At 51.4% G+C, this 22,143-nt stretch overlaps 1 protein-coding gene across 1 annotated transcript; it reads right to left on the reverse strand.

Moving 5' to 3' along the window:
- Positions 1–1,372: 1,372 nt before the first annotated feature.
- On the reverse strand, positions 1,373–16,984 carry SLC34A2 (solute carrier family 34 member 2). The gene is made up of 13 exons (XM_037044783.1): positions 16,915–16,984; positions 12,404–12,503; positions 12,161–12,307; positions 11,041–11,169; positions 9,785–9,928; positions 8,472–8,583; positions 7,116–7,311; positions 6,280–6,375; positions 5,751–5,871; positions 5,425–5,592; positions 4,987–5,103; positions 4,756–4,880; positions 1,373–3,632 (listed from the first exon to the last, which is right to left on the reverse strand). Exons 2-13 carry the CDS (start codon positions 12,498–12,500, stop codon positions 3,009–3,011), a joined length of 2,076 nt encoding a protein of 691 aa, XP_036900678.1. The 5' UTR covers positions 12,501–12,503; positions 16,915–16,984; the 3' UTR covers positions 1,373–3,008.
- Positions 16,985–22,143: the final 5,159 nt, after the last annotated feature.

The raw sequence follows: 22,143 nt of genomic DNA on the forward strand, positions 1-22,143 counted from the left end.
TGCTTATCCCCAGGCCTGGGCTGGACACCTGCCCTTTTGAAGAAAGAGTTGCATTATTCTGAGCAGGAAAGGGTAGGTGTGTGGCCTGGCCTGTTAGGATATTTACTGATCTGGGGCTTCCTCCAAGGACACCCCAGATACAGTGTTTGGTGATCCCTGGGCCTGAGGGGAGGGGCCATGGAAAGGAGGCCGATGTCTGAGAACGGGGAGCTGGCTGAGCACCAGGGAGGTGAGTCAAGGAGAAAGCTGGACATTTGCAGTGCCTGAGAACAGAATTCCTGTAGACTCCCACTAGTGGGAGGGCAGCAAGACCTAAGCCAGGTACAAGGTGGGTGTGTTACGTCTGCAGCTGAGTGAGCTGGGGCGCTGACAACAACCCCGAGGCCGTGCTTTCCATTGAAACCAGAACCTTCCTTGAACAAAACAAACTTTATCGGATCCTTCCTCACTTTCCGGTGCTAGTCATCCACCTAGGCTGAAAGTGATGGCGTCCATGCCAAGGGCGGCCATGGTTCCTTTTCCTTCCACTCTAACTCACCCATCAGTCAGGTGAAGGATCGGTGCAATGTGCATGCACCAGGAGATGAAGTCGAGACAATGGAGTTACTTCTGTGCAGTTCCCTGCTGCTCTGGATGGAATGAAATGCATGTATGAGCCACCAAACCTGAGTGGTGTGACTTTACTGATTCTGCATTTAAAACTGGCATCACGCCGTATGAACAGAAAATTCAGGCTAATATTTAAATTTTACTTGGAACGGTATTACAGATGTTCCCCAACTTACAATGGTTTGATTTAAGATTTTCTGACTTTATGATAGTGTGAAAGCGATATGTCTTCAGTAGAAACCTTACTTGGAAGCCTGAGCTTCAATCTTTTTTTTTTTAGGGGCCACCAAACGCAGCTCTCGGGCCGTGGTCATGAGCCCCGGCTCTGTCAGCCACATGGGTGAACACGGTGCTGTACAGCAGTGTTGACACCTTGTTTGGAAACTGTTGAGCCCAATTTAAGGTAGGCGAGGCTAAGCCATGATTTGCGGTAGGGAAGGTGTGTTACGTGCATTTTTGACTTACAATAATTTCAACTTATGAGTTTATAGGGACATAACCCCATCACAAGTCGAGGAGAATCAGTAAGTTGCAAATGTTTACAAAGACAAGTCAAAAGACACCGGGGAAGAAAGTGAAGCTCTCTGTCTTTAATACCTGTCATCTCTCTTTCCTGCTTCCTGAGGAAGGGGCTCAAAAAATTACGGCCCTGGCCCTGCGGGGGACTAGCAACATTAAGTGAGGAAAAGGACCTCAAAGTTTTAGGAAATAGATCCAGGGGCCCCTTATTCCCCTGTAATTGAAAGCAAAGCATGTCTTTGTGGTTTGATTATCTTTTTATTTCTCCCTTCCCACAACCAGTTAAAAAAATACAATGCAGATACAAGGACCCAATTTTCAGAATATAAAGGGCCCCACCCAGGTTTTGCTTATGTATTTACAGAGTGAGGCATGGGGCATGGCTAACAGAGGCATGTTGAAAAGCCAGTATTATAAAAAAATACAGAGATGGTTTTTCCTTTACATTTCCAAAGGAGAACCCAAAACGTATCATGCATTCACTATATAACTTACAAAAAGAGAAAGAGAAAGCAAGCACTGTACAGGTACATAGTTATAAATATGGAGCATGAGTGGCCGTGAGGACATTTGAATCTACACGGGCAAAGATCAGGGGAGGTCTCAGTTTGGTGTCCCAACCTGCAATGATTGGGAGGCTGGTGGCCCCGCCCCCTGCCTCCCCCAGACTTGGTTAAAAGCTCCCTCTCCAGGGAGTATGGGAGGTGAGGAGCAGTGTGGGGTGAAGGAGTAGCTATAACAGGGGATCTAGAAGGCACAGAAGGCATCTGGGGCAAGAAGCACACCCCCTGGACCAAACGACACAGGCCACCCTACTGCCACTTGATGACCAGGGTTCTGTGGGAGTCCAGCCAGGCCCTCACTTCCACCCTCGGAGAAGTTAGCTCTGTAAGCATCAAGAGAGGGCAGGGGATCAAGTTCATCCATCTGTAGGGACAGGGGAGGATGCTTGGGAAGAGTGGAGAATGGAAGGATGGAAGGAAGCTGACACAGGCGCCTTGCACACACAGCACGGAGACAGGTATGCAGAACTGTCCCCCCGCTCAGGTGCCTCCTGGGACTCAAGGCAGTGCAGTGGAGGGGACTCAGAACCTGAATCCAGAAGACTCAACAGGGATGATTTTAATCTGACCAAGAGTCGTGCTGGGCTTTAGCTATAACGGTCCATTTGGCTTCCAAAATGGCCCAGTTAAAAAGAGCCCTCGGCCCTTTGAGCAGACAAACCTCTCCCCTGCCCCCCATGCTCGCCCCTGCCCAACTGCTTTGCCCTCATCCTCCATCTGCCCAGTTCAGGAACAGGACCACCCTCCTCTGTGGAGGGCGAAGCAACGGGTGGGCCACCATGCAGCTTTCTGCGGCTCCCATGTGGCTCCCATCCTGGGAACTCGGGGGCACAGCTGGTAAAATGCTTGGACCAGCCCTACCTGCCCAGGTAAGAAAATCTTGTTGGGGAACTTGGGGAGTACTAGGAAGAGAAAAAGGCCCACACCTGTGTTCTCCAAGGTCCATTTCCCCTGCCCTGGGCCGCTCTCAGGGGAGGACACCTGAGGGGCATCTGCTTTTAGTTGAACCCAGTCTTTGGTAAAAGGAGAGTTTTATTACGAGTAAAGCATGTGTGGATGAATGCATCTTTGAGAATCCCCCACAGATCCCTCCTTCAGGACTTCAGAAAAGGATGGTTTGAGTCTGAAAATAAGTTCTATTGGCCAACCCATCTGCATGCATGGGTGGGTGGGATCATCTTTCTAGCCGCAGCAGCGCAAAGGGGAATGTGTCAGAGCTGATGCTGCCGCCATTTCTCAGCGAGGTGGAGAATGGCATGCAGAACCAGGAGGGAGCACGTGAGGCTTGGGGCCCCTCCTCCTGTCTTGGGGCAGCTGCTAAAAGGCCGTGCTGCTGGAGATGGCGTTTGTGTCCAGGGCATTCGCTTGGGACTTAGGGACCCCACCCTGCCCCTCTCCCACCACGGTGGTGTTACTGAAGGCCTCGGGGGCCTTGATGTGGACGTCTGGCTCCTCCTCCACATCCTGGCAGCACTTGCTGCAGCGGCAGCTCGTGGGGCAGCAGAGCATACAGCAGGCGCGGCAGCAGGCACGGCAGCAGCAGCAGCACGGGTTCGTCCAGCAGAGGGTGACCAGAGAGACCACCCGGTCCCAGGGCTTCAGGGAGCGCATGCACAAGGGCAGGAAGTTCCAGGTCTGGAGCTTACTGGGCAGGATGCGTGGGCAGCGGGACTGCAGCAGTATGAGCAACACCACCAGGAGGATCACGAGAATGACGGGCACCCCCACGCCCACCAGCACTGGCCACCCAGCCAGCGAGAGGCCAAACACTGTCAGCGGGGCCAGGCAGAAGAAGATGACCAGGTAGAAGATGGCAAACCAGCGGTACTTAGCCGAGATGTTGCCCAGCCCTTTGGCCAGGCGGATGGGCAGGCGGGTGAACGGGATTGGGTACCACAGTAAGATGCCTGTGATGTTGAAGAAAAAGTGGCACAGGGCAATCTGAAACACAAGAGATTAGACAGGTGAGTGGTCTGTTGTGTAGTGGGGAGAAGGGGGGTGTCACCTAGCAAGCATCAGCAGCAGAGTCGTGTCTCCAAAGCAGTGTGGGCAGGACCTGTATTGCACGAGGGCCTGGGAAGCATCCGGGCTTGAGGGGAGGAGGGAGGGAAGGGACTAGCTGAATCACAGCTTGGTTTTCAGAGCCCGAACTCCTTTAGGCAAACTCTAACAATGAACTTCACGACTGTGCCCACCGCTAGCTAGCCTGTGTCCTGGCCCTGCTGTTCCCAGCTGAGCAGTTAGGAGCTGGAGGGGCAGAAGGAAAGCTCGCTGGGCAGCTGACTCTCTTGGCTCAGTGCCCCATTCTAGGGAGGGGAAGAGAGAAGGAAGGATGGTGACAGCAGCCGCACCAGCTGACGTTTACGTGCTTACTGTGGGCGAGACAACTGTCCTAAGCACTTTATGTGAATTACTTAAATCCTAAAACAAATCCTATGAAGTGGCTATCGATATTGTCCCCAATTGATATTGGGGGATAATGAGGCACCATGAGGTTGAGCTATTTTCCCAAAGTCAAACAGGTGGACATGGTAGAGGTGGGTTTCAAACCCAGGTGGCTGTAGCCTGGCTCCGAGGCCATGCACTGTCCCGTGTCCTCCCATTAGGGACCAGGTGTCACGCCAGGGGCTTCGGACCAGCCCTAATACATTAGCCATGAGCCATGTGTGGCAGCGGAGCCCTCGAAATGTGGCTCCTTCACCTTGAGATGTGCTGTGAGTGCAAAATACACCCTGGTGCCTAGCTGAAGCAGCAAGGAAGGTTCCCCTGATTCTTCTTAAGGCCAGACCCAGGCCGAGTCGCCAACGGGAGTGGGGAGAGCAGTGGGGGTCTGTGCTTCCTGAAGACACCTCCTACAGCTAACAGGTGACCACCCCACCTTTGGTTAAACAGCTGCCAGTGCTGGGAGCCTCACTACCTCTCTGTCTCCCCGTTGTTGCCTCTCCTCCACAACACAGTCTCAGATCTGCCAGGGAAAAGCTGGGCTCTTGTTAGAGACCGTCCGCTTATAAGACCACAGAGAGGGTTGTGTCCCAACCACAGAGCCCATGCAACATGTCCTGACCTGGAGCGAGCTCCTCAGTCTACTGCCGGGACTGGCCAAGGCAGCCATAATAGCGGTGGTGGTGGTGCCGATGTTGGCGCCCAGCGTGAGGGGATACGCTCTCTCAACAGTGATCACACCGATACCTGGGGCAGGGGGGCGGGGGAGAAACACAAAGCACATGATGTCAGCCCCAGGGGACGACAGGAGAAGGTAATGGTGACTAGGAGGAGAAGCCAGGGAAAAGCTCACCTATCAGCGGGGTCATGGTCGACGTGAACACAGAGCTGCTCTGTACGAGGAAGGTCAAGCCTGCCCCCACGAGGATAGCCAGGTAGCCAGTCAGCCAGGCAAAGGGAAAAGGTAAATCTGGAAGGCAGAAGGAAAAGCAATCTGTCATGATCCTTCTAGAAGGGTTGGAGGCCTGGGGGAGAGGCTCACACAAACTAGGGTAGGAAAGCTGCCCTAGAACCTTGCAAACACGCGATGGAAGCTTCCTCCTGCTCCCCAGGTCCCACCCACGACACCCAGAAAGATTCTGAGGGCAAAATCTTCTGCAGCTTGTCAGACCCAAGAGATACACTTCATGTGGAGAAGCCACTGCTAGACAAGAAGCTGAAGGGGCTCCTCTGAGGTGGCGACAGTGATGCCGCCCCTGAGAAAGCCCCGGACGGGGGACAGGGCACCTACCGGTGTTGATGGTCTTCTTGATGATAACAGCTACCTGCCCCTCGAGCACAGAGCCCAGGAGCTTGACGATCATGACCAGACAGCCACAGAGCAGCAGCAGGGACACTGCCAGCAGAATGACACCAACAACAGCGTCGGTGAGGCTGGTGTCCACGAAGATGTGGTGGCCTGAAGAAACCACAGGGAGTCCTTACTCAAAGGGCACGGAGACCCCCAGGGCCAGGCTGCTATTTATTCCCCTGTCTCCCAGCAATGGAACCTTGGTTGCCAGCCACCAGCACCCTAGACGGCACATCCCAGTGACTGATGCTGTGAGCTGTACTCACACTTGGCAATATTCTCCTGCTGGGTCATGTTCTTGATGGTCCAGGTGTGGAAACCATCTGTCCAGCAGAGGGAGGGGGAGGTGCAGTTCTCTTTGGAGGGGACGGTGACATTCATCTGAGTCTGGATGGCAAACATGAGAAATGGCACGGGTCATCCACAGTGCTCGTTTTTAGTGAGGAGTCGGGGGACCGTGTGCACCTGTGGGCATGATGCATTGCCTCCACGGGTCCCTCCACACATGGGGACAGAGGCAGCCAGGGATAAGCAAGAGACATGAAAGCAGTGCCAAGCAGGAATAATGTATGTGTGGTGGGACGTGGCAAAAGATGTCTCTATTGTACTGCATTCTGTCTGTCCATCCAGGTTCAAAGACTTGCTTCTTTACGGACCCTCACTGACCAGTTCTGATTTTTCAGACATCCCCAGTTTCTTTTCCTTTGCCTTTTATTTGCCCACGCTGAATGCAGGAATTTGCTTAACGTACAGATGCAAGAGTTCATCCACCCAGTGGTATTCTTAGAAACTTACCACGTTGGTAAAAGTTTTGCACCAAATCTTGATCAGACTCTTGTTTTGAGCTGTTTCATCGTTCATTGCAATTTGGCTGATGACTTTCTTATCCAGCTGAGGAAGGCAACAGACAGAATTGAATCAGCACATCCTCAGAACTGACGGGGGAGGGAGGTGCAGGGGCTTCTGTAAACAGGGACTCAGAGGACGTGAACAGACTGAAGCCCTGCAGAGGTGAGCTGGGACTCCCCCGCTCTGCACTCGAGGGGGGCAGCCCAGCACCTGGACATCAGCAAATGCGTGACAGGTAAATGGATGGCTGTGTGGGTGGGCTGCTCTCCAGAAAGTGTGGAGATGTTCTCTTCATGACCGAAGGACGTTGACAAGTGAGAGTGAAAGGACAAGGTCTAAGCTGGCCCTTTCTCCTCAAGGCAGCCTACGCAAAGCTTTCTTTCATTTTAATAATGAGGACAGACCCCGGAGCCCAAAGCCATGACATGGAAGGGAAGGCCAGTAACCTTTCTTTTTGGTGAGAAGTAGAATAGTATTTTAGCGGTGAGCCCACTGGTGCTGAGGTCAGCAGTGGGAACAGAGTGGCCCCCAGTGTCCAGTCTTGAGAAGCTCTCACCACCTCCTCCTCCCTCCCCCAACATGACATGCACGTTGAAGTCAAGGAAACAAAGAAGGTCAATGACTCTCTCTAGTGTTCCCCCGCCCCGCCCCGCCTCTCTTGGCCTTTTTCTGAGGCAGCCAAGGAGTGGTGTTCATAGAGCCCTGTGCTTCCCTGGCTGAGCGGGGTAAAGTGCAAGGGGGAGGGAGTTCGCGCCTCTCCCTTTCAGAGCAGGCCAGGCTACCTGGATGATTTGCTTCGTAAGGGGATCTGTGATGACTTTCAGAAATGCTGGGGCATCTTCTCCGTTTCTCAGGTGGAAGGACTCCACGATCAGGTTGGTCAGGACCTCCAGGTAATGGGTGGTAGCCTCCACGGGCAGCAGCACCAGCACGGACAGCCAGTTGAAGAAGTCGTGGACGGTGGCCCCGGCAAAAGCCCTGCGGGAGGGAACCCCATCCTCAGCCAGCAGCCAGGCTGGTCAATGACCAAGCGGGCACCAGTCTAGGAAGGTCAGTCTATTTAAACATATGCCAAACTGGGGCGAGCCGGGTCAACGACAGCCCTACGTGCAGGTGCCTCCAGAGAGCGTCTGTACCTAGTTCATAGGTTATCCAGAGGCCAAAATTTGTGGAACAGTGAAGAGTCGAAATCTGAAATAAGAAAACCTAGATCCCCAGCCATGTGCCTCGGGGTATATAATTCTGTAATACAATACCACACTCAAGCACACCAGAGAAGCCACCTCAACCTCTTTGTCTTTTTACATCAGTGAAACGGGCGTGTAGAAAACCCTACTTGGCTTCTTGAGAAAATCAGCTTAGCAAACCCCCAGGTCACGTGCATCAGCATTTCATCAGGGACCAAAGGAGGGTGGGGGTGTTGTTTGCGGTGCCCCAGCCAGCCTGTTGAAAGCCATGTGCGTGACCCACACAGCGTGAGCATGACGTAGACAAGCTGAAAACTGTGCCACTGCCTTAATAAGTGCAAAAGCTGAAAAAGCCATCACCTGTGAGAAGAGAACCTGGGAAATGGACTTAATTTTCACGTTAACTGTCTGGGAGGAAAGGGCTCTCTTTGCCTGGATCCCACCAGCCACACGTTCCTGTCCCCCACAACCACAAAAGCTCCATTCTGCCTTTCAGTGGCAGGCACGGGAACAACCAAGAAGAGGTGGCAGGGGTTGAGCTGGCCAAGAATGGAAGCTTCGGGTTACAATTATTTCTGAGTAAGCAGGACAGGAAGTCCCAGCCTGGCTGGCCTTGTTCGAATTAAGACCTGCTGCAGGTGAGCTTCCGGCTAGGACTTGCATGTGGGGGGCCCTGACTCTGTGCCAGGCACCTTGCGAAGTATTTAGCCGCACGATTGTGTTTACTCCTCTAGACGACACCGTGGTGATGCCATTTTTATCCCCGCTACACAGATCGGGGGGTGCTGGCTCCGTATGTGATCCCTCCCCTCAGCTGCACTCACTGTGGCTGGTAATAAGTGACCCAGGAAGGACAAACATATTCTCATTGGCTATTAAATGGTAGTTCATGGCAACCTGGCCCGAGCCGATGGGTCTGATGGTGGCAAGAGCTGGTTCTGAGTCTCTTACCTTCTGAACACAGTCCGGTCTCCTGCCTGCATGAGCGCCACGAAGGTGTTGGTGATTGAGGTCCCAATGTTGGCTCCCATGATGATGGGGATGGCGGCCCGTACCGTCAGCACTGGGGTGCAGGGAACAAAAGTCAACAAGCAAATGAGTGCCGGACGGCAGCCTGGCCAGCTTCTGGTGGGACCCTGGCAGCCGCACGCATCAGGCTGGGGACTTCCCTAGAGCAGCAGTTCTTAACCTCTTAGGTCTCTGCGCCTCGCGGGGAGTCTGACGAACACTACAGCGGTCCGCCATAGAAACAGGCACGTGGACCAGAAAGATTTCCGCGCATAATTTCAGGGAATCCACAAACGCCAAGCAGCCCTTCTGTGGACCCTGGTTCGAAAGGGCCTTTCTGAATCCCCCAGATGCAAGGCTACCTTAAAGACCAGAAAAGACCGTTTACAGACTTGTGTGTTTATCAGAGCAAATTCCTGGCAATATAATTTTTTTCTACAAAATTAGTTTATTGCCACAATGTTCTAGCATCTATAGGGTCCAGCACAAATAACGCCCCTGTTTTATTACAAAATCATAAGCATGCAATCCTGTAACAAAATCATACTTAAGCACACCGTATGACATTGTAGGTGAAATGTTCCAATTAAAACTATAAATTATTACACCCATATTATTACTCTACCAACGACACTCAAGCAGGCATTCCTTCTGCCAAACCCTGTAATAAGTATTTTAAAGAAGTGATACCTTTTTCTAATTCGGCCTAATTTTGGCCGAAATGCTGGCTGGGGCTGAAAATTCATCTGTTCACACTGGTTCCACTCAGGGGTCTGTCTCAACTAAGCCAGGGCAAGTACCAGTCACATTCAAGTTTGGAATGCCAGCTCCCTAAGCTCGGTTGTCCCCACACCAACATGGGATGTGAACGGATGTGTTTACTCTTAGCACTAAACAGTGATGGAAACGCTGTCTTTGCCGTTCAGTAATGCAGGCGCTGGCCATGGGGCTACCGGCCCCTTAAAATATAGCTGATGCAACTGAGCAACCGAGTTTTCTATTTTAAATTAAAATCAGTTGAGGTTAAACAGTATGAAATAGCCACATATGGCGAGAGGCTGCTGGGCTGGGCAGTACAGCGCCAGGTCGTTCGAGCACCAGGGTCTGCTCTCAGACATGGCTACAGTGATAGGCCTAGGAGGCCCCCGTGATCCAGACGGACGACATCATGGTTGGACAAGATGAGGAGATAATGGAGTCATGCCAGGGCGCGTTCTGAGTACACCCCAGCTGCAAAGGGAAACACCTGGACTCACGTGAGGAGGCCACCATGCTGACGATGATGGACGTGGAGGTGCTGGAGCTTTGCACCAGGGCGGTCACCAGCATCCCGATCACCAGCCCAGCCATGGGGTTGGACATAATAGAGTTGTTGCTGAAGAACTTCCCGGCCATCTTTCCTGGAAAAAAAACAAACCCACGGCCACATGACAGGGGGTTAGGTGGGCACCGAGCGCTGAAGTCTCCAGCCAGGGCCAACACTGGCCATGGGAAGGGCAGCCCAGCCCAGCCCCCACACCTACAGCATCTTGCTTCCTTCTGAGTTCTCCCCGAGCTGCCCTGATGCCAGGAGGCCTGCCCCACCCACCCTCAGCCCCGTTCCTCGTGTGGCTTCGTCCTGCACCCTTCCATCCTTCAACCTCTCTGTCAGCAAACCCTGCCCTAGCCTTCTCTAATCAGGAGCCTGGCCTCAACTCCGCACCTGGACTGATCCAGTGAACCTCCTGTCCCAAGTCCTGTCTCCAGGCTGTATTCCAGTTCATAAGATTTACCCTCCAGGAGTGGGTCTTCTCATCTATCCACTGTCCCCCCACACCCGTAGCCCTAGCCACAGCCTATAATTGAATGCCGGGAGTGTCATTTTTGAGTACGCCCATGAGACCCCCAAGCCATTCCCCAGTCCATTTTATGGAGACTGAAACCCAGAGAGTAGAGGTGACTTTAAGACAGTGCCCCTAAAAATATCAGTACCCAGCAGGCACTCAAAGTGCTAGCTAGCTTATCAGTGTTATTACCCATTTTGGGTACAAAGGCAACCAAGCGCACGGTGATTTCACTTGGGCCCCCCTCACAACGCAGCGCCACACTCAGCCCTGGGTGAAAAGTCTCCCAGGCTGGGGACCCCCTGTCCTTGTCCAGCCAAGGTCCAGCCTGGACTTCCATAGTTGCTCTGGCCTAAGAGTCTTATCCAATACTCCCTTCAGTTGGCAAGGAGGGGGGCAAAGAAAGATGGGGTCCCTGAGATAGATCTTTACATCAAACAGCTTCCTGTCTGGGATTTGTGGACACACACAAAGGGGCTGAACGCCTGGAAGAAGCTCCAGTCCTGGCGCCAGGCCTCAGCCACCGCAGCCAGCCATAGACTCCTATGGGCCTCAGTTTTCTCCTCAGTGAAACAGGAGATGATGTCCAGTGGCCCCCAGGCTTCAGGGGCAGCGAGAGAGGGCTTGCTGAGTGGCGAGTGTCTGAACCATGTGGGAACACCCGCACCCCCGGCCCCTTTCAGCCATACCTCCAACCAGCTGGAAGGCGCTGCTGAGAACATCCAAGGAGCAAACGAACAAGTAGAGGAATCCCAGAAGCAGAATGAACTTCCCAATCCCTTGAATGACACATAGAATCTTCTCTTTGGTGTCTCTCTCTGGGGGGAGCGGAAGAGGCACGAAGGTGTTTAGTGTTTGAAACCCCGAGGGGTTGGGCAATGAGCTCAGAGCTCTCCCCGCCCCCCACCCCAGCCAGGGGGCCTAGAGCTCTCGTGGACAGCAAGGCCCAGAGGTGGTGGGTGGCCGAGGCTGCCGTTTCAAAGTGATCACCACTACAGTCCACTTAGTTTAGTTGACATCCGTGGGAAAGGGTCGTTACAGGATTTGCATTTGGGAGGAGGGGTTCAGAGTTGTCTTCAGGGTTGTCTGGGGACAAGCAAACCAGGCTCCAAACCAGGCCCAGCTGAACCAGTATCGCCAGGTGAGGCAGTGGAAGGCAATTACTGCCTGCTAAGGGCGGGGTCAGAGGTAATGGCTCTGCTAAGCACCTTCCCAACCGCACAGACTATTTTCTATCATGTGGCTGCAAGGTAGCAATCACAGCCTCCATTTGGAGAGGGCTGGGGCCAGGCTGCATCCTTATGGCTATTTACTCTTCTTCCCTCCTCCCTCCCAGCTCCCTTCCCAGTTGTGTGATCCAGACAGCCCTTACTCTCTGCATCAGGAAAAGTGCAGCATTTGCTTGCCCGGCTCTCCTGGCTGTACAGTCTCCATCTTCCAAAAGTCTCCTCTGATGCTTGCATTTAGGTGAGGGGACCCCACCCACCCACCCACGAGCTCTCAGAGCAGAGGGGCCCTGACTGTTCACCCAGGACAGCACCCAGGACCCGGTCAGCATGCAATGGATGCTAAGGAGCAGCACTGTGTCTGGCCTGGTTATAACCCCAGCAATGGCACATCTGCTGAATGAATAAAAAAAAGAATAGACGATTCCCCAACCATCACACCATGCTGTGACTCTAAGCTTCCTGGACTGTCATGTGATGACAATCCTTGCCAGGACCTTTGTTGAAAGGACAGTGGGACAATAAGAAACGAGGTGATACGGTAAAGGTGGTGAGCTCGACCCCTTGCCGATCTCATTGTTACCTGACCACTTGATCCCCTGGGGCTTAAGCTCAGGCAGGTCCCAGGGGTCTTCCAAGTCCATGGGCTCCTTTGTGGGCTCCTCGATCAGGGTCACGGTGGATTGAGATGGCAGAAGTTCGATCTTGGTCAGAATGACCCCAGTGTCATCTGCCCAAACAAAGGCCAGGAGGAAGGAGGAGTCAGCCCTGCATGTCCTGGGGTCCCCGCAGGAGGCTCATCAGGGACTAGGCGAGCGGCACTTACTTTTGTCAGTCTCCTTGTCTTTCCCAGCCCTGGTGGTCCCTTCGATGTATTTACTGGGGTTGGGCTGGGCATTTTCCACCTCCGGCCAAGGAGCCATGGTCTGTGGACGGGAAAACAGGGCTTAAAGGAACAGCCACTGAAAGGAGAGGCACTCGGTCGCCATGACCAGGAGAGCCAGTAGTTGTAAGATTTGGGGGAGTGGATAGGCTTACACCTTCTAAGTGTGGGCTCTCAGCACCGTTTTACACTCCTCTGCAGGCCTCCTTCAACCACCCACCTAGGGAGTCACTAAATCCACCACCTCTCCTTGTGTTCTTCCACGCTCGCCTCACATCTTTGATTTCCCTAAGTTCTGTCTCAGCCTCCGTCTTGACTGTCCCTTTCAGTCCGAGAGCAGGTGCAAACCCCTCCTTCTTTGCCAGCTCAGTCTGCCCAGTCCTCCGGTTCTCTAAGGGGCCCCAGTGGGGGCTCCTTGTGTGGCCATGTGTGCTCCTACACATTCTACCTGCTTTACCAACAACCGCCGGGTCTGCTGTGCAAGCACGGGGCGCTGGATTTGGTGCACACCCCAGAGGTGCCCCTTATCGGTGGCTGTGTGTTGGCTCAAATCACTTTATGCCTCTGAACATGAGTGTTGGTTTCCCCAGGTATGTATACAATGGGGATAATTCTTATTGTGCAGGGTCATGAGATTAATGGGGGTTTGTAGAAAAGTGCCTGGCCTGGCATTGAGCAGGCATCCGATAAACAGTAGCAATTATTACCCTGCCGTGCTGCCTGGATTAATGGCCCTTTGTGGAAACCCCATTCTTTCCAGCCGTCAGTAGACAGCAGCAGGGGTCCTTGGACCCTTTGGACCCCACACCCCCAAGGCTTTCTCTTAACCCCATGGACCTGACCCAGCCATTCCCTCCCCCCACCTCCTCCAGCCATGCTCCAGCACATGCTCACAACCTGCGGAAGAGCAGAGGAAGAAGAGGAAAGACATCCACTCCGACAGTTCTTATATTCAGAAAGGTGTTTTTAAGGCCCAGGCACTTATTAGGGTCATGCTCACATATCTGCTCCCTCGCCCCCCTCCCCCGTCCCTAGAATTGGGCTGGCTGTGCTGACGGCCCTTTGGCTCAACCTCCTGCATCTACCTGTGTGCCCAATGCCAAGAGGAACTCTTGCAGGCTAAGGAGGGGAACCTTGCTGGCTCTCCTTAGACCTGGCTAACAGGGAAATGTAGGGCACCTGGCAGGCACCCAGCCCCTACACTCACACTGGGCCTCTCCAACCCAGACCTGTCCTGGGGCCGCCTGTGCTCAGCCCAAGGACATCTGAACAAGTGGGGAGAGGAGGCGGCACAAGGCAGTGTCCTACAGACCACGACACCCACACATTCTTCCACCGGGTGGTGGCCTCCATGTGCAAGGCGGGGGATGACCGCTGGAGCCCCAACATACAGGATCTGAGTAGCCAGCCGTGTGTCTGCGTGTATTGTACCAGGCACTGCTGTAAGCCTTGTACACACATGAACCCCCTGAATCTCACATGCACTTGACAAAGTTGTATGAAATTCACTGTAGTGTTTACACCTTAGTACCGACATCAGCAGGAGACTGGGCATAAGACCTAACTGCACGCCCGCCACACCTGGGAGATAATTTGGACTCAGGTACTCTGACTCCACCGTGCTCAGTATGCTTGAGTAATATTTTCTTACACTGTGAAAAAATGACCAAGATTTCACAAATTCCCAAGAGGGTGATGGGTACCTGTCTTGAGCTTTAGCCATCACGAGGCAAAATGATCCCCAAGGAACCAGTGGGGGGAGGGTGGTGTGTGGGATGGAGACAGGGAAGCAATTGGCCTGGGTTTTAAGTTGTTGGAAGGCTTTGGACTCTGGATATGCGCTACTTGGGTTTTAAAAAGACATCTACCCTCTCTTTGAACTAGGGCCTCCTGACCAACATCCCCCCAGTGAACCTTTAATTTGTATTTATATTTTAAATAAATCCTGTAATTAACTTACAACTACATCAATTATTTTGCATTGCACTGGAGAGTTAAAAGGGCTAATTTATAAAAATAAACATTTAAAATTCATTTCAATCTTTTTGCACTCTTTTGCATTTTTGAAATTCATTGGAATGAAATGACTCACTGGGATGCCCTGATTAGCCCTGCTGATCCCGTCCTGCTGTCTCCAGGGCGGAGGTGGGAGGAGGGGGTGAAGGAGCGGCTGTTTTCTTCCTTAAACTGTACTCAGGCTATTTTTGTCAACTTTGTGTCTAACAGCAATAACCCAGGCATCCTTCCACCACTGGGGACTTCTTTTCGTGGGATGGTTGAGTGGTCTGGGGAGGGTTTTGGAGGCATGCCCTGCTTACCACCAGTTTCCAAAGTTACAAAAATAGGAGATAGTTTGCCACGTCCAGCTCCGCCAACCATGCCGTCTGACAAAGTCCGAGCATGGGGAGGACGACTTCAAAGAAGTGTGTTCCGGCTCGGCAGACGTGGCATGAATAGATATGTGGTGTTGATCTTAATCTTGCTGTCTCTTGTTGTTCTAACCTTTACTTTTCTGATAATTTGGAAATCTCCTAGAAATGCTGACCATTCTCAGAGCTGAACAGCAATTAAGTCAGGCTGAGAACAATATCACCTTAGCCTTTCCCCAAAATAACACCTCCTTCCCTGACCTGATTAAGCAATTGTAGGATAAAATACTATTAGCTAGTAGGGGGCCTGGAATATCCAAAGCAGCCCCCTTAAGTAAGTCCCGAGACAAATCCCCTCTGATAAAATAGCCCTCTGAATGTCTAAAGTTGTTAGAGTAACAGCTCCTCCTTTACCTTGAATAGGGACATGTATCTATTAGAATTAGACAGGCAGAAAAATAGAGAAACTAGTTAGCTATTAAGCATGTGAAAAATAATTACTAAGAAGACAGAGTTCTTAGTACACAGAGAGATATTTTAGACAGGAAGATAGATAGCTAAATTAGACATCACAAAGACTTACGAGTTCCTAACCTCTGCTCGGTCTAGCGTATCGTTTTGCCCCATAACTAACTCTAAGAACTTTGATAATTAATAGGACATTTAAACTTTGTACATAGAGCTATTTTAAGTTGTCTGATTAATAGTTCTCCTGGTCAAAACAATCTTGTTCAACATAATTAAAAATTATGGGAACTTTTGTACTTTTCCTGATTACCTTTGTACTAATTTTTTCTGCCTAACTAATCATGCTTGCACCTGTAAATGATAAATCACTATTAGAAATGAAAATATAAAAACCTGCTTGTACTTGCAATAAACGGAACAGTGCTTCACCTGCCTTTGAGCTGTGTACCCAGCGCTGACGCCTATCCTCACCTCGAGGGACCCCTGGACCCTGCTGCGGCTGGACTGCAGCAATAGTTATCAGCTGGTTGGCTGGCACAGAGAGATTCAATGGTCTGAAACAATGGTCTCCTCGGAGGCTCAACTTTGCAGCAATCTCCCACTGGCACCAGGTTAAGGAATTCCAACACAGGAGGGCTCCCCAGGAAATCTCTCCCTGAGCCTAAAATCCACAAGCTGCCTCCACAAAGTTCACCTGTTTGAGAACGCTGCCTCCTTGCTGTGGAGGAGAGATTCTAACTTGGTTCACCTCCTTGCCAGCTACCCAAGGCAGACATCTCCCCCAGGGCATCTAAAGGCTGAATTAACTCCCTCCCATGAACCTCCCTCTTTCTGGCCTGGAGATTCTCATTCGCCCCAACAAAGCTGCACCTGTGCACGTCACCTGGCGAGCCATTTCCCAAGCCAGGTGGCCTGGTACCCTCAAACCACTGAAAAACTAGTGCGCTCTGTTCTCCCAAGACAAGCTGAAGGGTAAGCCAGCCCTGAAGGGTAAGCCAGCCCTTTGCTGATTCAGGCCTCCTGGGGGCCCAGCAAGTTAGAAGGTCTCTTGTAGTCATTCTGGGTAAAGAACTGAGCATGTGGAAGTCATGCAAGGTGGGGGCGAGGGTGGGAGTATGCAGAGAACCACACAAATCCAGAGTTTTCAGCTCAAACAAATCTCCCAGGTGGTTTTGTCCTGGTAGTAAAAAGGGGAAGCTGAGGCACGGTGGGGCTCGAGACCTGCCTTGGGTCACACTGCAGATCAGTGACCAAAAAGAGCCCTTCGCCCTCCTGATTCCTGCGTGGTACCTCCGTTCCCCACTCCCACCCCATTTTTCCTGCCGAAACCACGGACCCTACAGCATCTGTAATTTTAGAACCCCCAAAGGTGGCTTGTTAATAACCCTGCCAGGAGCAATAGTGTAGTCACAGGAGTGGCAGTGGCATTAAGGGAAAAAAACATCTGAAAATTGGCAGGTTTATTATGTTTTTCTCTTCCGCGGCCCAAAGTTGGCCAGGCTCCTGGAGGTCAGCATCGAGGGATATCTAAAAGAATTAATTAAACGTAAATTAAGGTTCTTTCCGGAGTGAGGTGGGAGCGGGAAGCGCCCTTGCCCCAGAGGCGGCGGTACTCACCAGCGCTCCCCGCGCAGGTAATGGACCGAAGGAGGCACCCAGGTGGAGCGCGGAGGCCCGGGTATTTGTAGCCCAGGTGTTGCGCAAAGAGGCCGGCGGCAGGGGCCGTCACCACGCCCCTCGCACATTCCAGGCCCGCCTGCCGCCGCCGGGACACAGCCTACCTGCCCGCTTAAGGAGCCCATCGTGACCTCGCCCGCAGCGACGAGGAAAGAAAGGCGACGGGGAGAAATCGCGGCCTTTCCCTGGCGTCCCAGGGCAGCGAAGGTGCCGGCGCCCCGTGCTCCCTGGCCCCCGGCCGGCGCGCGCTCTCTCCTCTGCCTCAGCACCGCCGGCCGCAAAAGATCCCAGCACAGGGATGGAAGTGGGGCTCCCGGTTTCCGCCGCTGCCCTCCCCGAGAACCTGAAAATTCCAGTTTAGCTCCTCTGGTGTGGTGCAAGTCAGACAAAAGCCAACTGGAAAACCCAGGGACAAAACCTTTGAAAACAAAGCCAGGATTGTTCAGCCTTAGTCTTGGGGATGCTCTCTGCTTTCTGGACTCAGCAGAAGACACTCGGAGCCCCGGATCTGCGAGGGGTCAAGGCTGGGTGGACCAGGCTAGGGAAAGGGCTGGGGCTGCTCTCACCGTGCGGGGCGCACCGCAGTCAAGGGTAAAGGAGGACAAATACAGGGTGACAGGAGATGACTGGAGCGGTGGGCACACAAATTATAAGGCCCTACGCAGCAATGTCACTCCAATAAATTTATTTTTTAAAAAAAGGAAAACTGCTTCCCCAGCAGCTTGTTGGGCTTTGGTGAACCATGGCCCCGTTTCACCCACCCTCTGGTCCACCCTGTGTGCGCACCTCCTTCTCCATCCTGACGGGGAGGAGACCTGTCCCAGGGAGAGCCCATCACCACGATTATCCTAGCAGCAACCTGGTTCTGTGCCAGGCGCACACGTTCTCCAATTTCCACACAAATGCCTTCTTGGACTAAGAGTAGCTCCTTTTCTCGTTGAGAGCTTGGGGGGGTAGGTGGGCATGACATGGGGCTACTCGGGATTTGCAAAGCCAGGATCTTATTCCAAAACCCGGGTCTTATTTCCTCTGCCATAGGGTCCTGGTTTTACAGCTGAGGCAAGTGAGGCTTAGCAGCTTACTAGCAGGCCAGTTGCCCATGACTAATACGTAGTGGACGTGCCCCATTGCAAGTAGACTAGTCTCATTCCAAAGCCAAGAGCTCTGCCCACCATCAGGGGAAGAAGTCAAGAGTGCTGCTTCCAGGAGCCTGCAGCACCAGGGCCAGGATCTCCCTGCAGCTGAGCAGCCAGTGGCTGTGCATCTGAAATCAGTTCCCCACTCTGCCCCCTGCTTCCCCTGCCTTTACTTGCTCTGTGTAAAATGGGAATAAGGGTCCTTATCAGAGTAAAACAAGCTACAATATTTATAGCACAGAGAATGGTACCTGGCGTGTGATGCGTGCTCAGTGTTAGCCTTTACAGTTTTCACCGGGAACCTCTGATGTTGGGAGATGAAAAGCTTTCATTAGACTCACCTAGAACCTTGAGGTTATTACTCCACAGCCTCAGATGCTAGTCACATTGGCCCAAAGGCCAGGACATACTGCCTGGAGATCAGGCATTAGACATCAAGTCATTTTTAGAGGGATAATGGTTTTGCTAGTGGGTGCCTGACTTAAAAGCCAGCCCTCGGAGACAGTGTTAAACCACTGGCATTCATGGAGATCAGCTCTGCCTGCAACCCTGGGTGTGGGGGCTGCAGACACACCGGGGCCTCCCAGCAGCCAGCCTTCATTGGACATTCATTCTGACAAGCCTCCCGCAGTGACTGTGGGCTCTGATGTGGGGCACAGACCTAACTGCCTTCACATCTCTTTATCACTCCCAACCAGGGGCTAATAGACAGAAGGAAACTTCAAAAAAGCTTGGAAAAAGAAAGGTTTCCCTTTTATGTTCCAATTGAAAAGGCAAAAATGCTGGTTCAATCAGGAGAGCTTTTAAAATGTGTATGGATCTCAGTAATAGATCAGGACAGATGTCTGTTTGATTCTTGTTTTGGACTTTAGTTTTTGTATTACTTTTTGTACAAAGTGTGGCGGAAAGGCAGACTGTGTGTGCATGTCTAGACCCTCCCTTTGAGGGGAACACAGTTTGCTGCAGAATGCAGAATATATGCCTGACTGGGTTCCATCTCAGGCACAGAGCCTACCACTTAGTACTGTAAACACAGAACCCATGCTCTCATACCACTGCTAAAATACTTTCCTTCAGCACACTTTTTGTGTCTACTGTTGTCCCACGAGGTAGAATCAATTGAATTAAATGGTGTTATTAATGCGAATTTGAGGCCCACCCAGAGGTCACCCAGTGTCTTGCCCCCAGGCTGCAAGACAGTGGGCTAATTAACATAGGCCCACATCCCTTACTGAGCCCCTGGGGTCAGGAGTGCTTCCCGATTGACAACTTTCCGTTTCCAGCAAGTAAGATGCAAACATCCCAAGTGGGACCTGGACAGCACCCTGTAACCAAATCCACTGACATTTTTTGCTGTAAAAATGTATAAATATTGATACTAAGTAGAATACACTTGATTTCAGGTTAGGGTTTGGCACTACATGAGTATTTAAATTGAAGATTAGAGATCATGACTGATATTTATTGAGTGTTTACTAAGTGCCAGTGCAGTTCTGAACACTTTATGTGTATTGAGTCAGTAATCCTTATTATAATACTGTGAGCTGGGTGGGAAGGGAAGGACAGAGGGCCTCAGAGAAATTACAACTTATCCCAATGTTATAGAACTAGTAGGTGGCAAAGTTGAGATCTTAACCCAGTTATCAATTTCAGCCACATAATCAGTAAAGTTTTCACTGTTTTCTTGTCTCCTTTTCCTTGTAAGGGTATTTGGTTGCCCAAAGGACTTACATAAATGGAATGAAGTAGTGAACCCAGAAACATTCGGACATTTGATTTAACAATATCACCGCAGAGCACTAAGGTAAAGATCATCTTCACTGAGTAGCTATCCAAATGGTAACAGATGAGATGACCCTCTGCCCCATACTGCACACACAGACACACACACCTAAATGTAAAAGACGAAGGAGACTTCTAGAAGACAATATAGATAAATCTTTACAAACTATGTTAGGGAAAGACTTAAACAAGATACAAGATGCATTACCCATAAAGAAAAGGCATTTTAAGAGAGTTGAAAGGTGAACCAGAATGGAAGAAGTATCTGGAACACAAGACTGATGAAGACCGGATGGCTACATATTAATAAGAGGAGAAAAATCCAATTGAAAAATGGTCAAGACTTCTGGTCAAGATGGCGGTGTTGGCAGACATGGCTCACCTCTTCACACAACCACATCAAAATTACAGCTAAAATATAGAACAACTGTCCCTCAGAACTGTCCGAAATGAAGTTGAATAGAAGTCTGACAACTATGGAATTAAAGAGACCACACATATACAGACTAGTAGGAGGGGCACAGGTGTGGAGTGGGGTGGTCCCTCACACATTGTGGAAGAATAAAAATTCAGGAAGGATATCTCAGGAGTGAGGAGTTCCAGCCCCACACCAGGCCCCTTAGGGTTCCAGTGCCAGGAAGTTAAGTCTCTATAACTTCTGGCTGCAAGAACCAGCAGGGATTGAGTCAATGGAAGAAACTTCTGGAGCCCAAAGCAGTTCCTCTTTTTTTTTAAATATTTCATTTATCTTTAGAGGGAAAGGGAAGGAGAGAGGGAGAGAAACATCAATGTATGGTTGCCTCTCGTGTGTCCCCTGCTGGGAACTGGCCTGCAACCCAGGCATGTGCCTTGACTGGGAATCAAACCACGATCCTTTGGTTCACAGGCCTGCACTCAATCCACTGAGCTACACCAGCCAGGGCCCAAGCAGTTCCTCTTAAAGAACCCACATAGAGACTCATCTACTCAGACTTACTTTCTTGAGCTCCAGCATCAGGGTGGCAGCTGGAAGCGCACCCGTGGCATACTGGGAAAGGCTCAAGTGTCTGGCATCAGGGTGAGTGAAGGCCACTGTCCCTTTTCTGAGCACCCCCTCACACCCATGCACCGTGGAGCTGGCAGGCTGGTACCGTATTTGAGACTCTGTCAACCTGGCTAACACTGTTTGACCAACCTTGGAGATCCCCAGAGACTCCACCCCACATAACTTACGGGCCTACACAAGCTGCTTTTCCATATGAATAACTGGTTTTGGCCGATGCTCCATAACTTCCTAAATCCTCTCAAACAAGCAAGAGCCAGCCTCAGTGAACCCCAGGAACCTCAGTGAACCTCAGCCTCAGTGAACCCCAGGTCTGGCACTAGAAGCAACCAGCCTAGATTCACACCTTGATTGCAACTGGGAATCTCCAAGCCAAGCACAGGTAGCAGCCATTTCAGATTGCTTTATAGCTCAGGCCCCCAGCACAACACAGGTGGGGGCTGACCTTGGCTTGTACCACCAGGGAAACCCCGGGGCCAGAGCAACTAGTGGACAGCTACAGACCATGTTGGAGCATCACCACCCTGCCCCTGCACAGCCGATCCTTCATACAGGGAAGAAGTTGGTGGTAAGTGGTCACAGCCAATCCTTGCAGCTGACTGGCCTGGGTAAATCCCTTCCATTGATCTGTCAACAGCAACCAAGGCTCAAATACAAGAGGAGGGTATCTCAACTCATATGAAGAGCTCATCTCGAGTACCCAGCTTGGGAGATAGAAAGACTGTGCCACTGGACCCTAAAAAACACTTACTACATTAGGCTGCCCTACCAAGACACAGAGTCAAAGCAGCTCTACCTATTACATAGACACAAACACAGGGAAGCTGCCAAAATGGGAGACAAAGAAACATGGCCCAAATGAAAGAACAGATCAAAACTCCAGAGAAAAGAACTAAACAAAATGGAGATAAGCAATCTTTCAGATGCAGAGTTCAAAACACTGGTTATAAGGATGCTCAAGGAACTTAGTGAGGACTTCGACAGCATAAGAAAGATCCAGTCAGAAATGAAGGATACAGTACTTGAAATAAAGAATAATTTACAGGTAAACAGTAGAGTGGATAAAGCCAAGAATCTAATAAATGATTCGGAACATAAGGAAGTGAAAAACAACCTCAGAACAACAAGAAGGAAAAAAGAACCGCCCCCCCCCACCAAAAAAATGAGGATAGTATAAGCAGTCTCTGGGACAACTTCAAGAGGTCCAAC

The sequence above is a fragment of the Sturnira hondurensis genome, unplaced genomic scaffold (assembly GCF_014824575.4).
Source record: "Sturnira hondurensis isolate 20B ecotype Veracruz unplaced genomic scaffold, ASM1482457v3 Scaffold0000780, whole genome shotgun sequence".
Taxonomy (NCBI): Eukaryota; Metazoa; Chordata; class Mammalia; order Chiroptera; family Phyllostomidae; genus Sturnira; species Sturnira hondurensis.

What these genes read in the sequence shown, in the direction of transcription:
- SLC34A2 (XM_037044783.1), bottom strand. Translation starts at nt 12,500, where the DNA reads ATGGCTCCTTGGCCGGAGGTGGAAAATGCCCAGCCCAACCCCAGTAAA. An exon ending in CAGCATGGTGGCCTCCTCAC is followed by an intron (nt 8,584 to 9,784) that starts GTGAGTCCAGGT and finishes CCTGCACCCCAG; the next exon opens with TGCTGACGGTACGGGCCGCC. An exon ending in GACTGAGGAGCTCGCTCCAG is followed by an intron (nt 3,633 to 4,755) that starts GTCAGGACATGT and finishes CTTGTGTTTCAG; the next exon opens with ATTGCCCTGTGCCACTTTTT.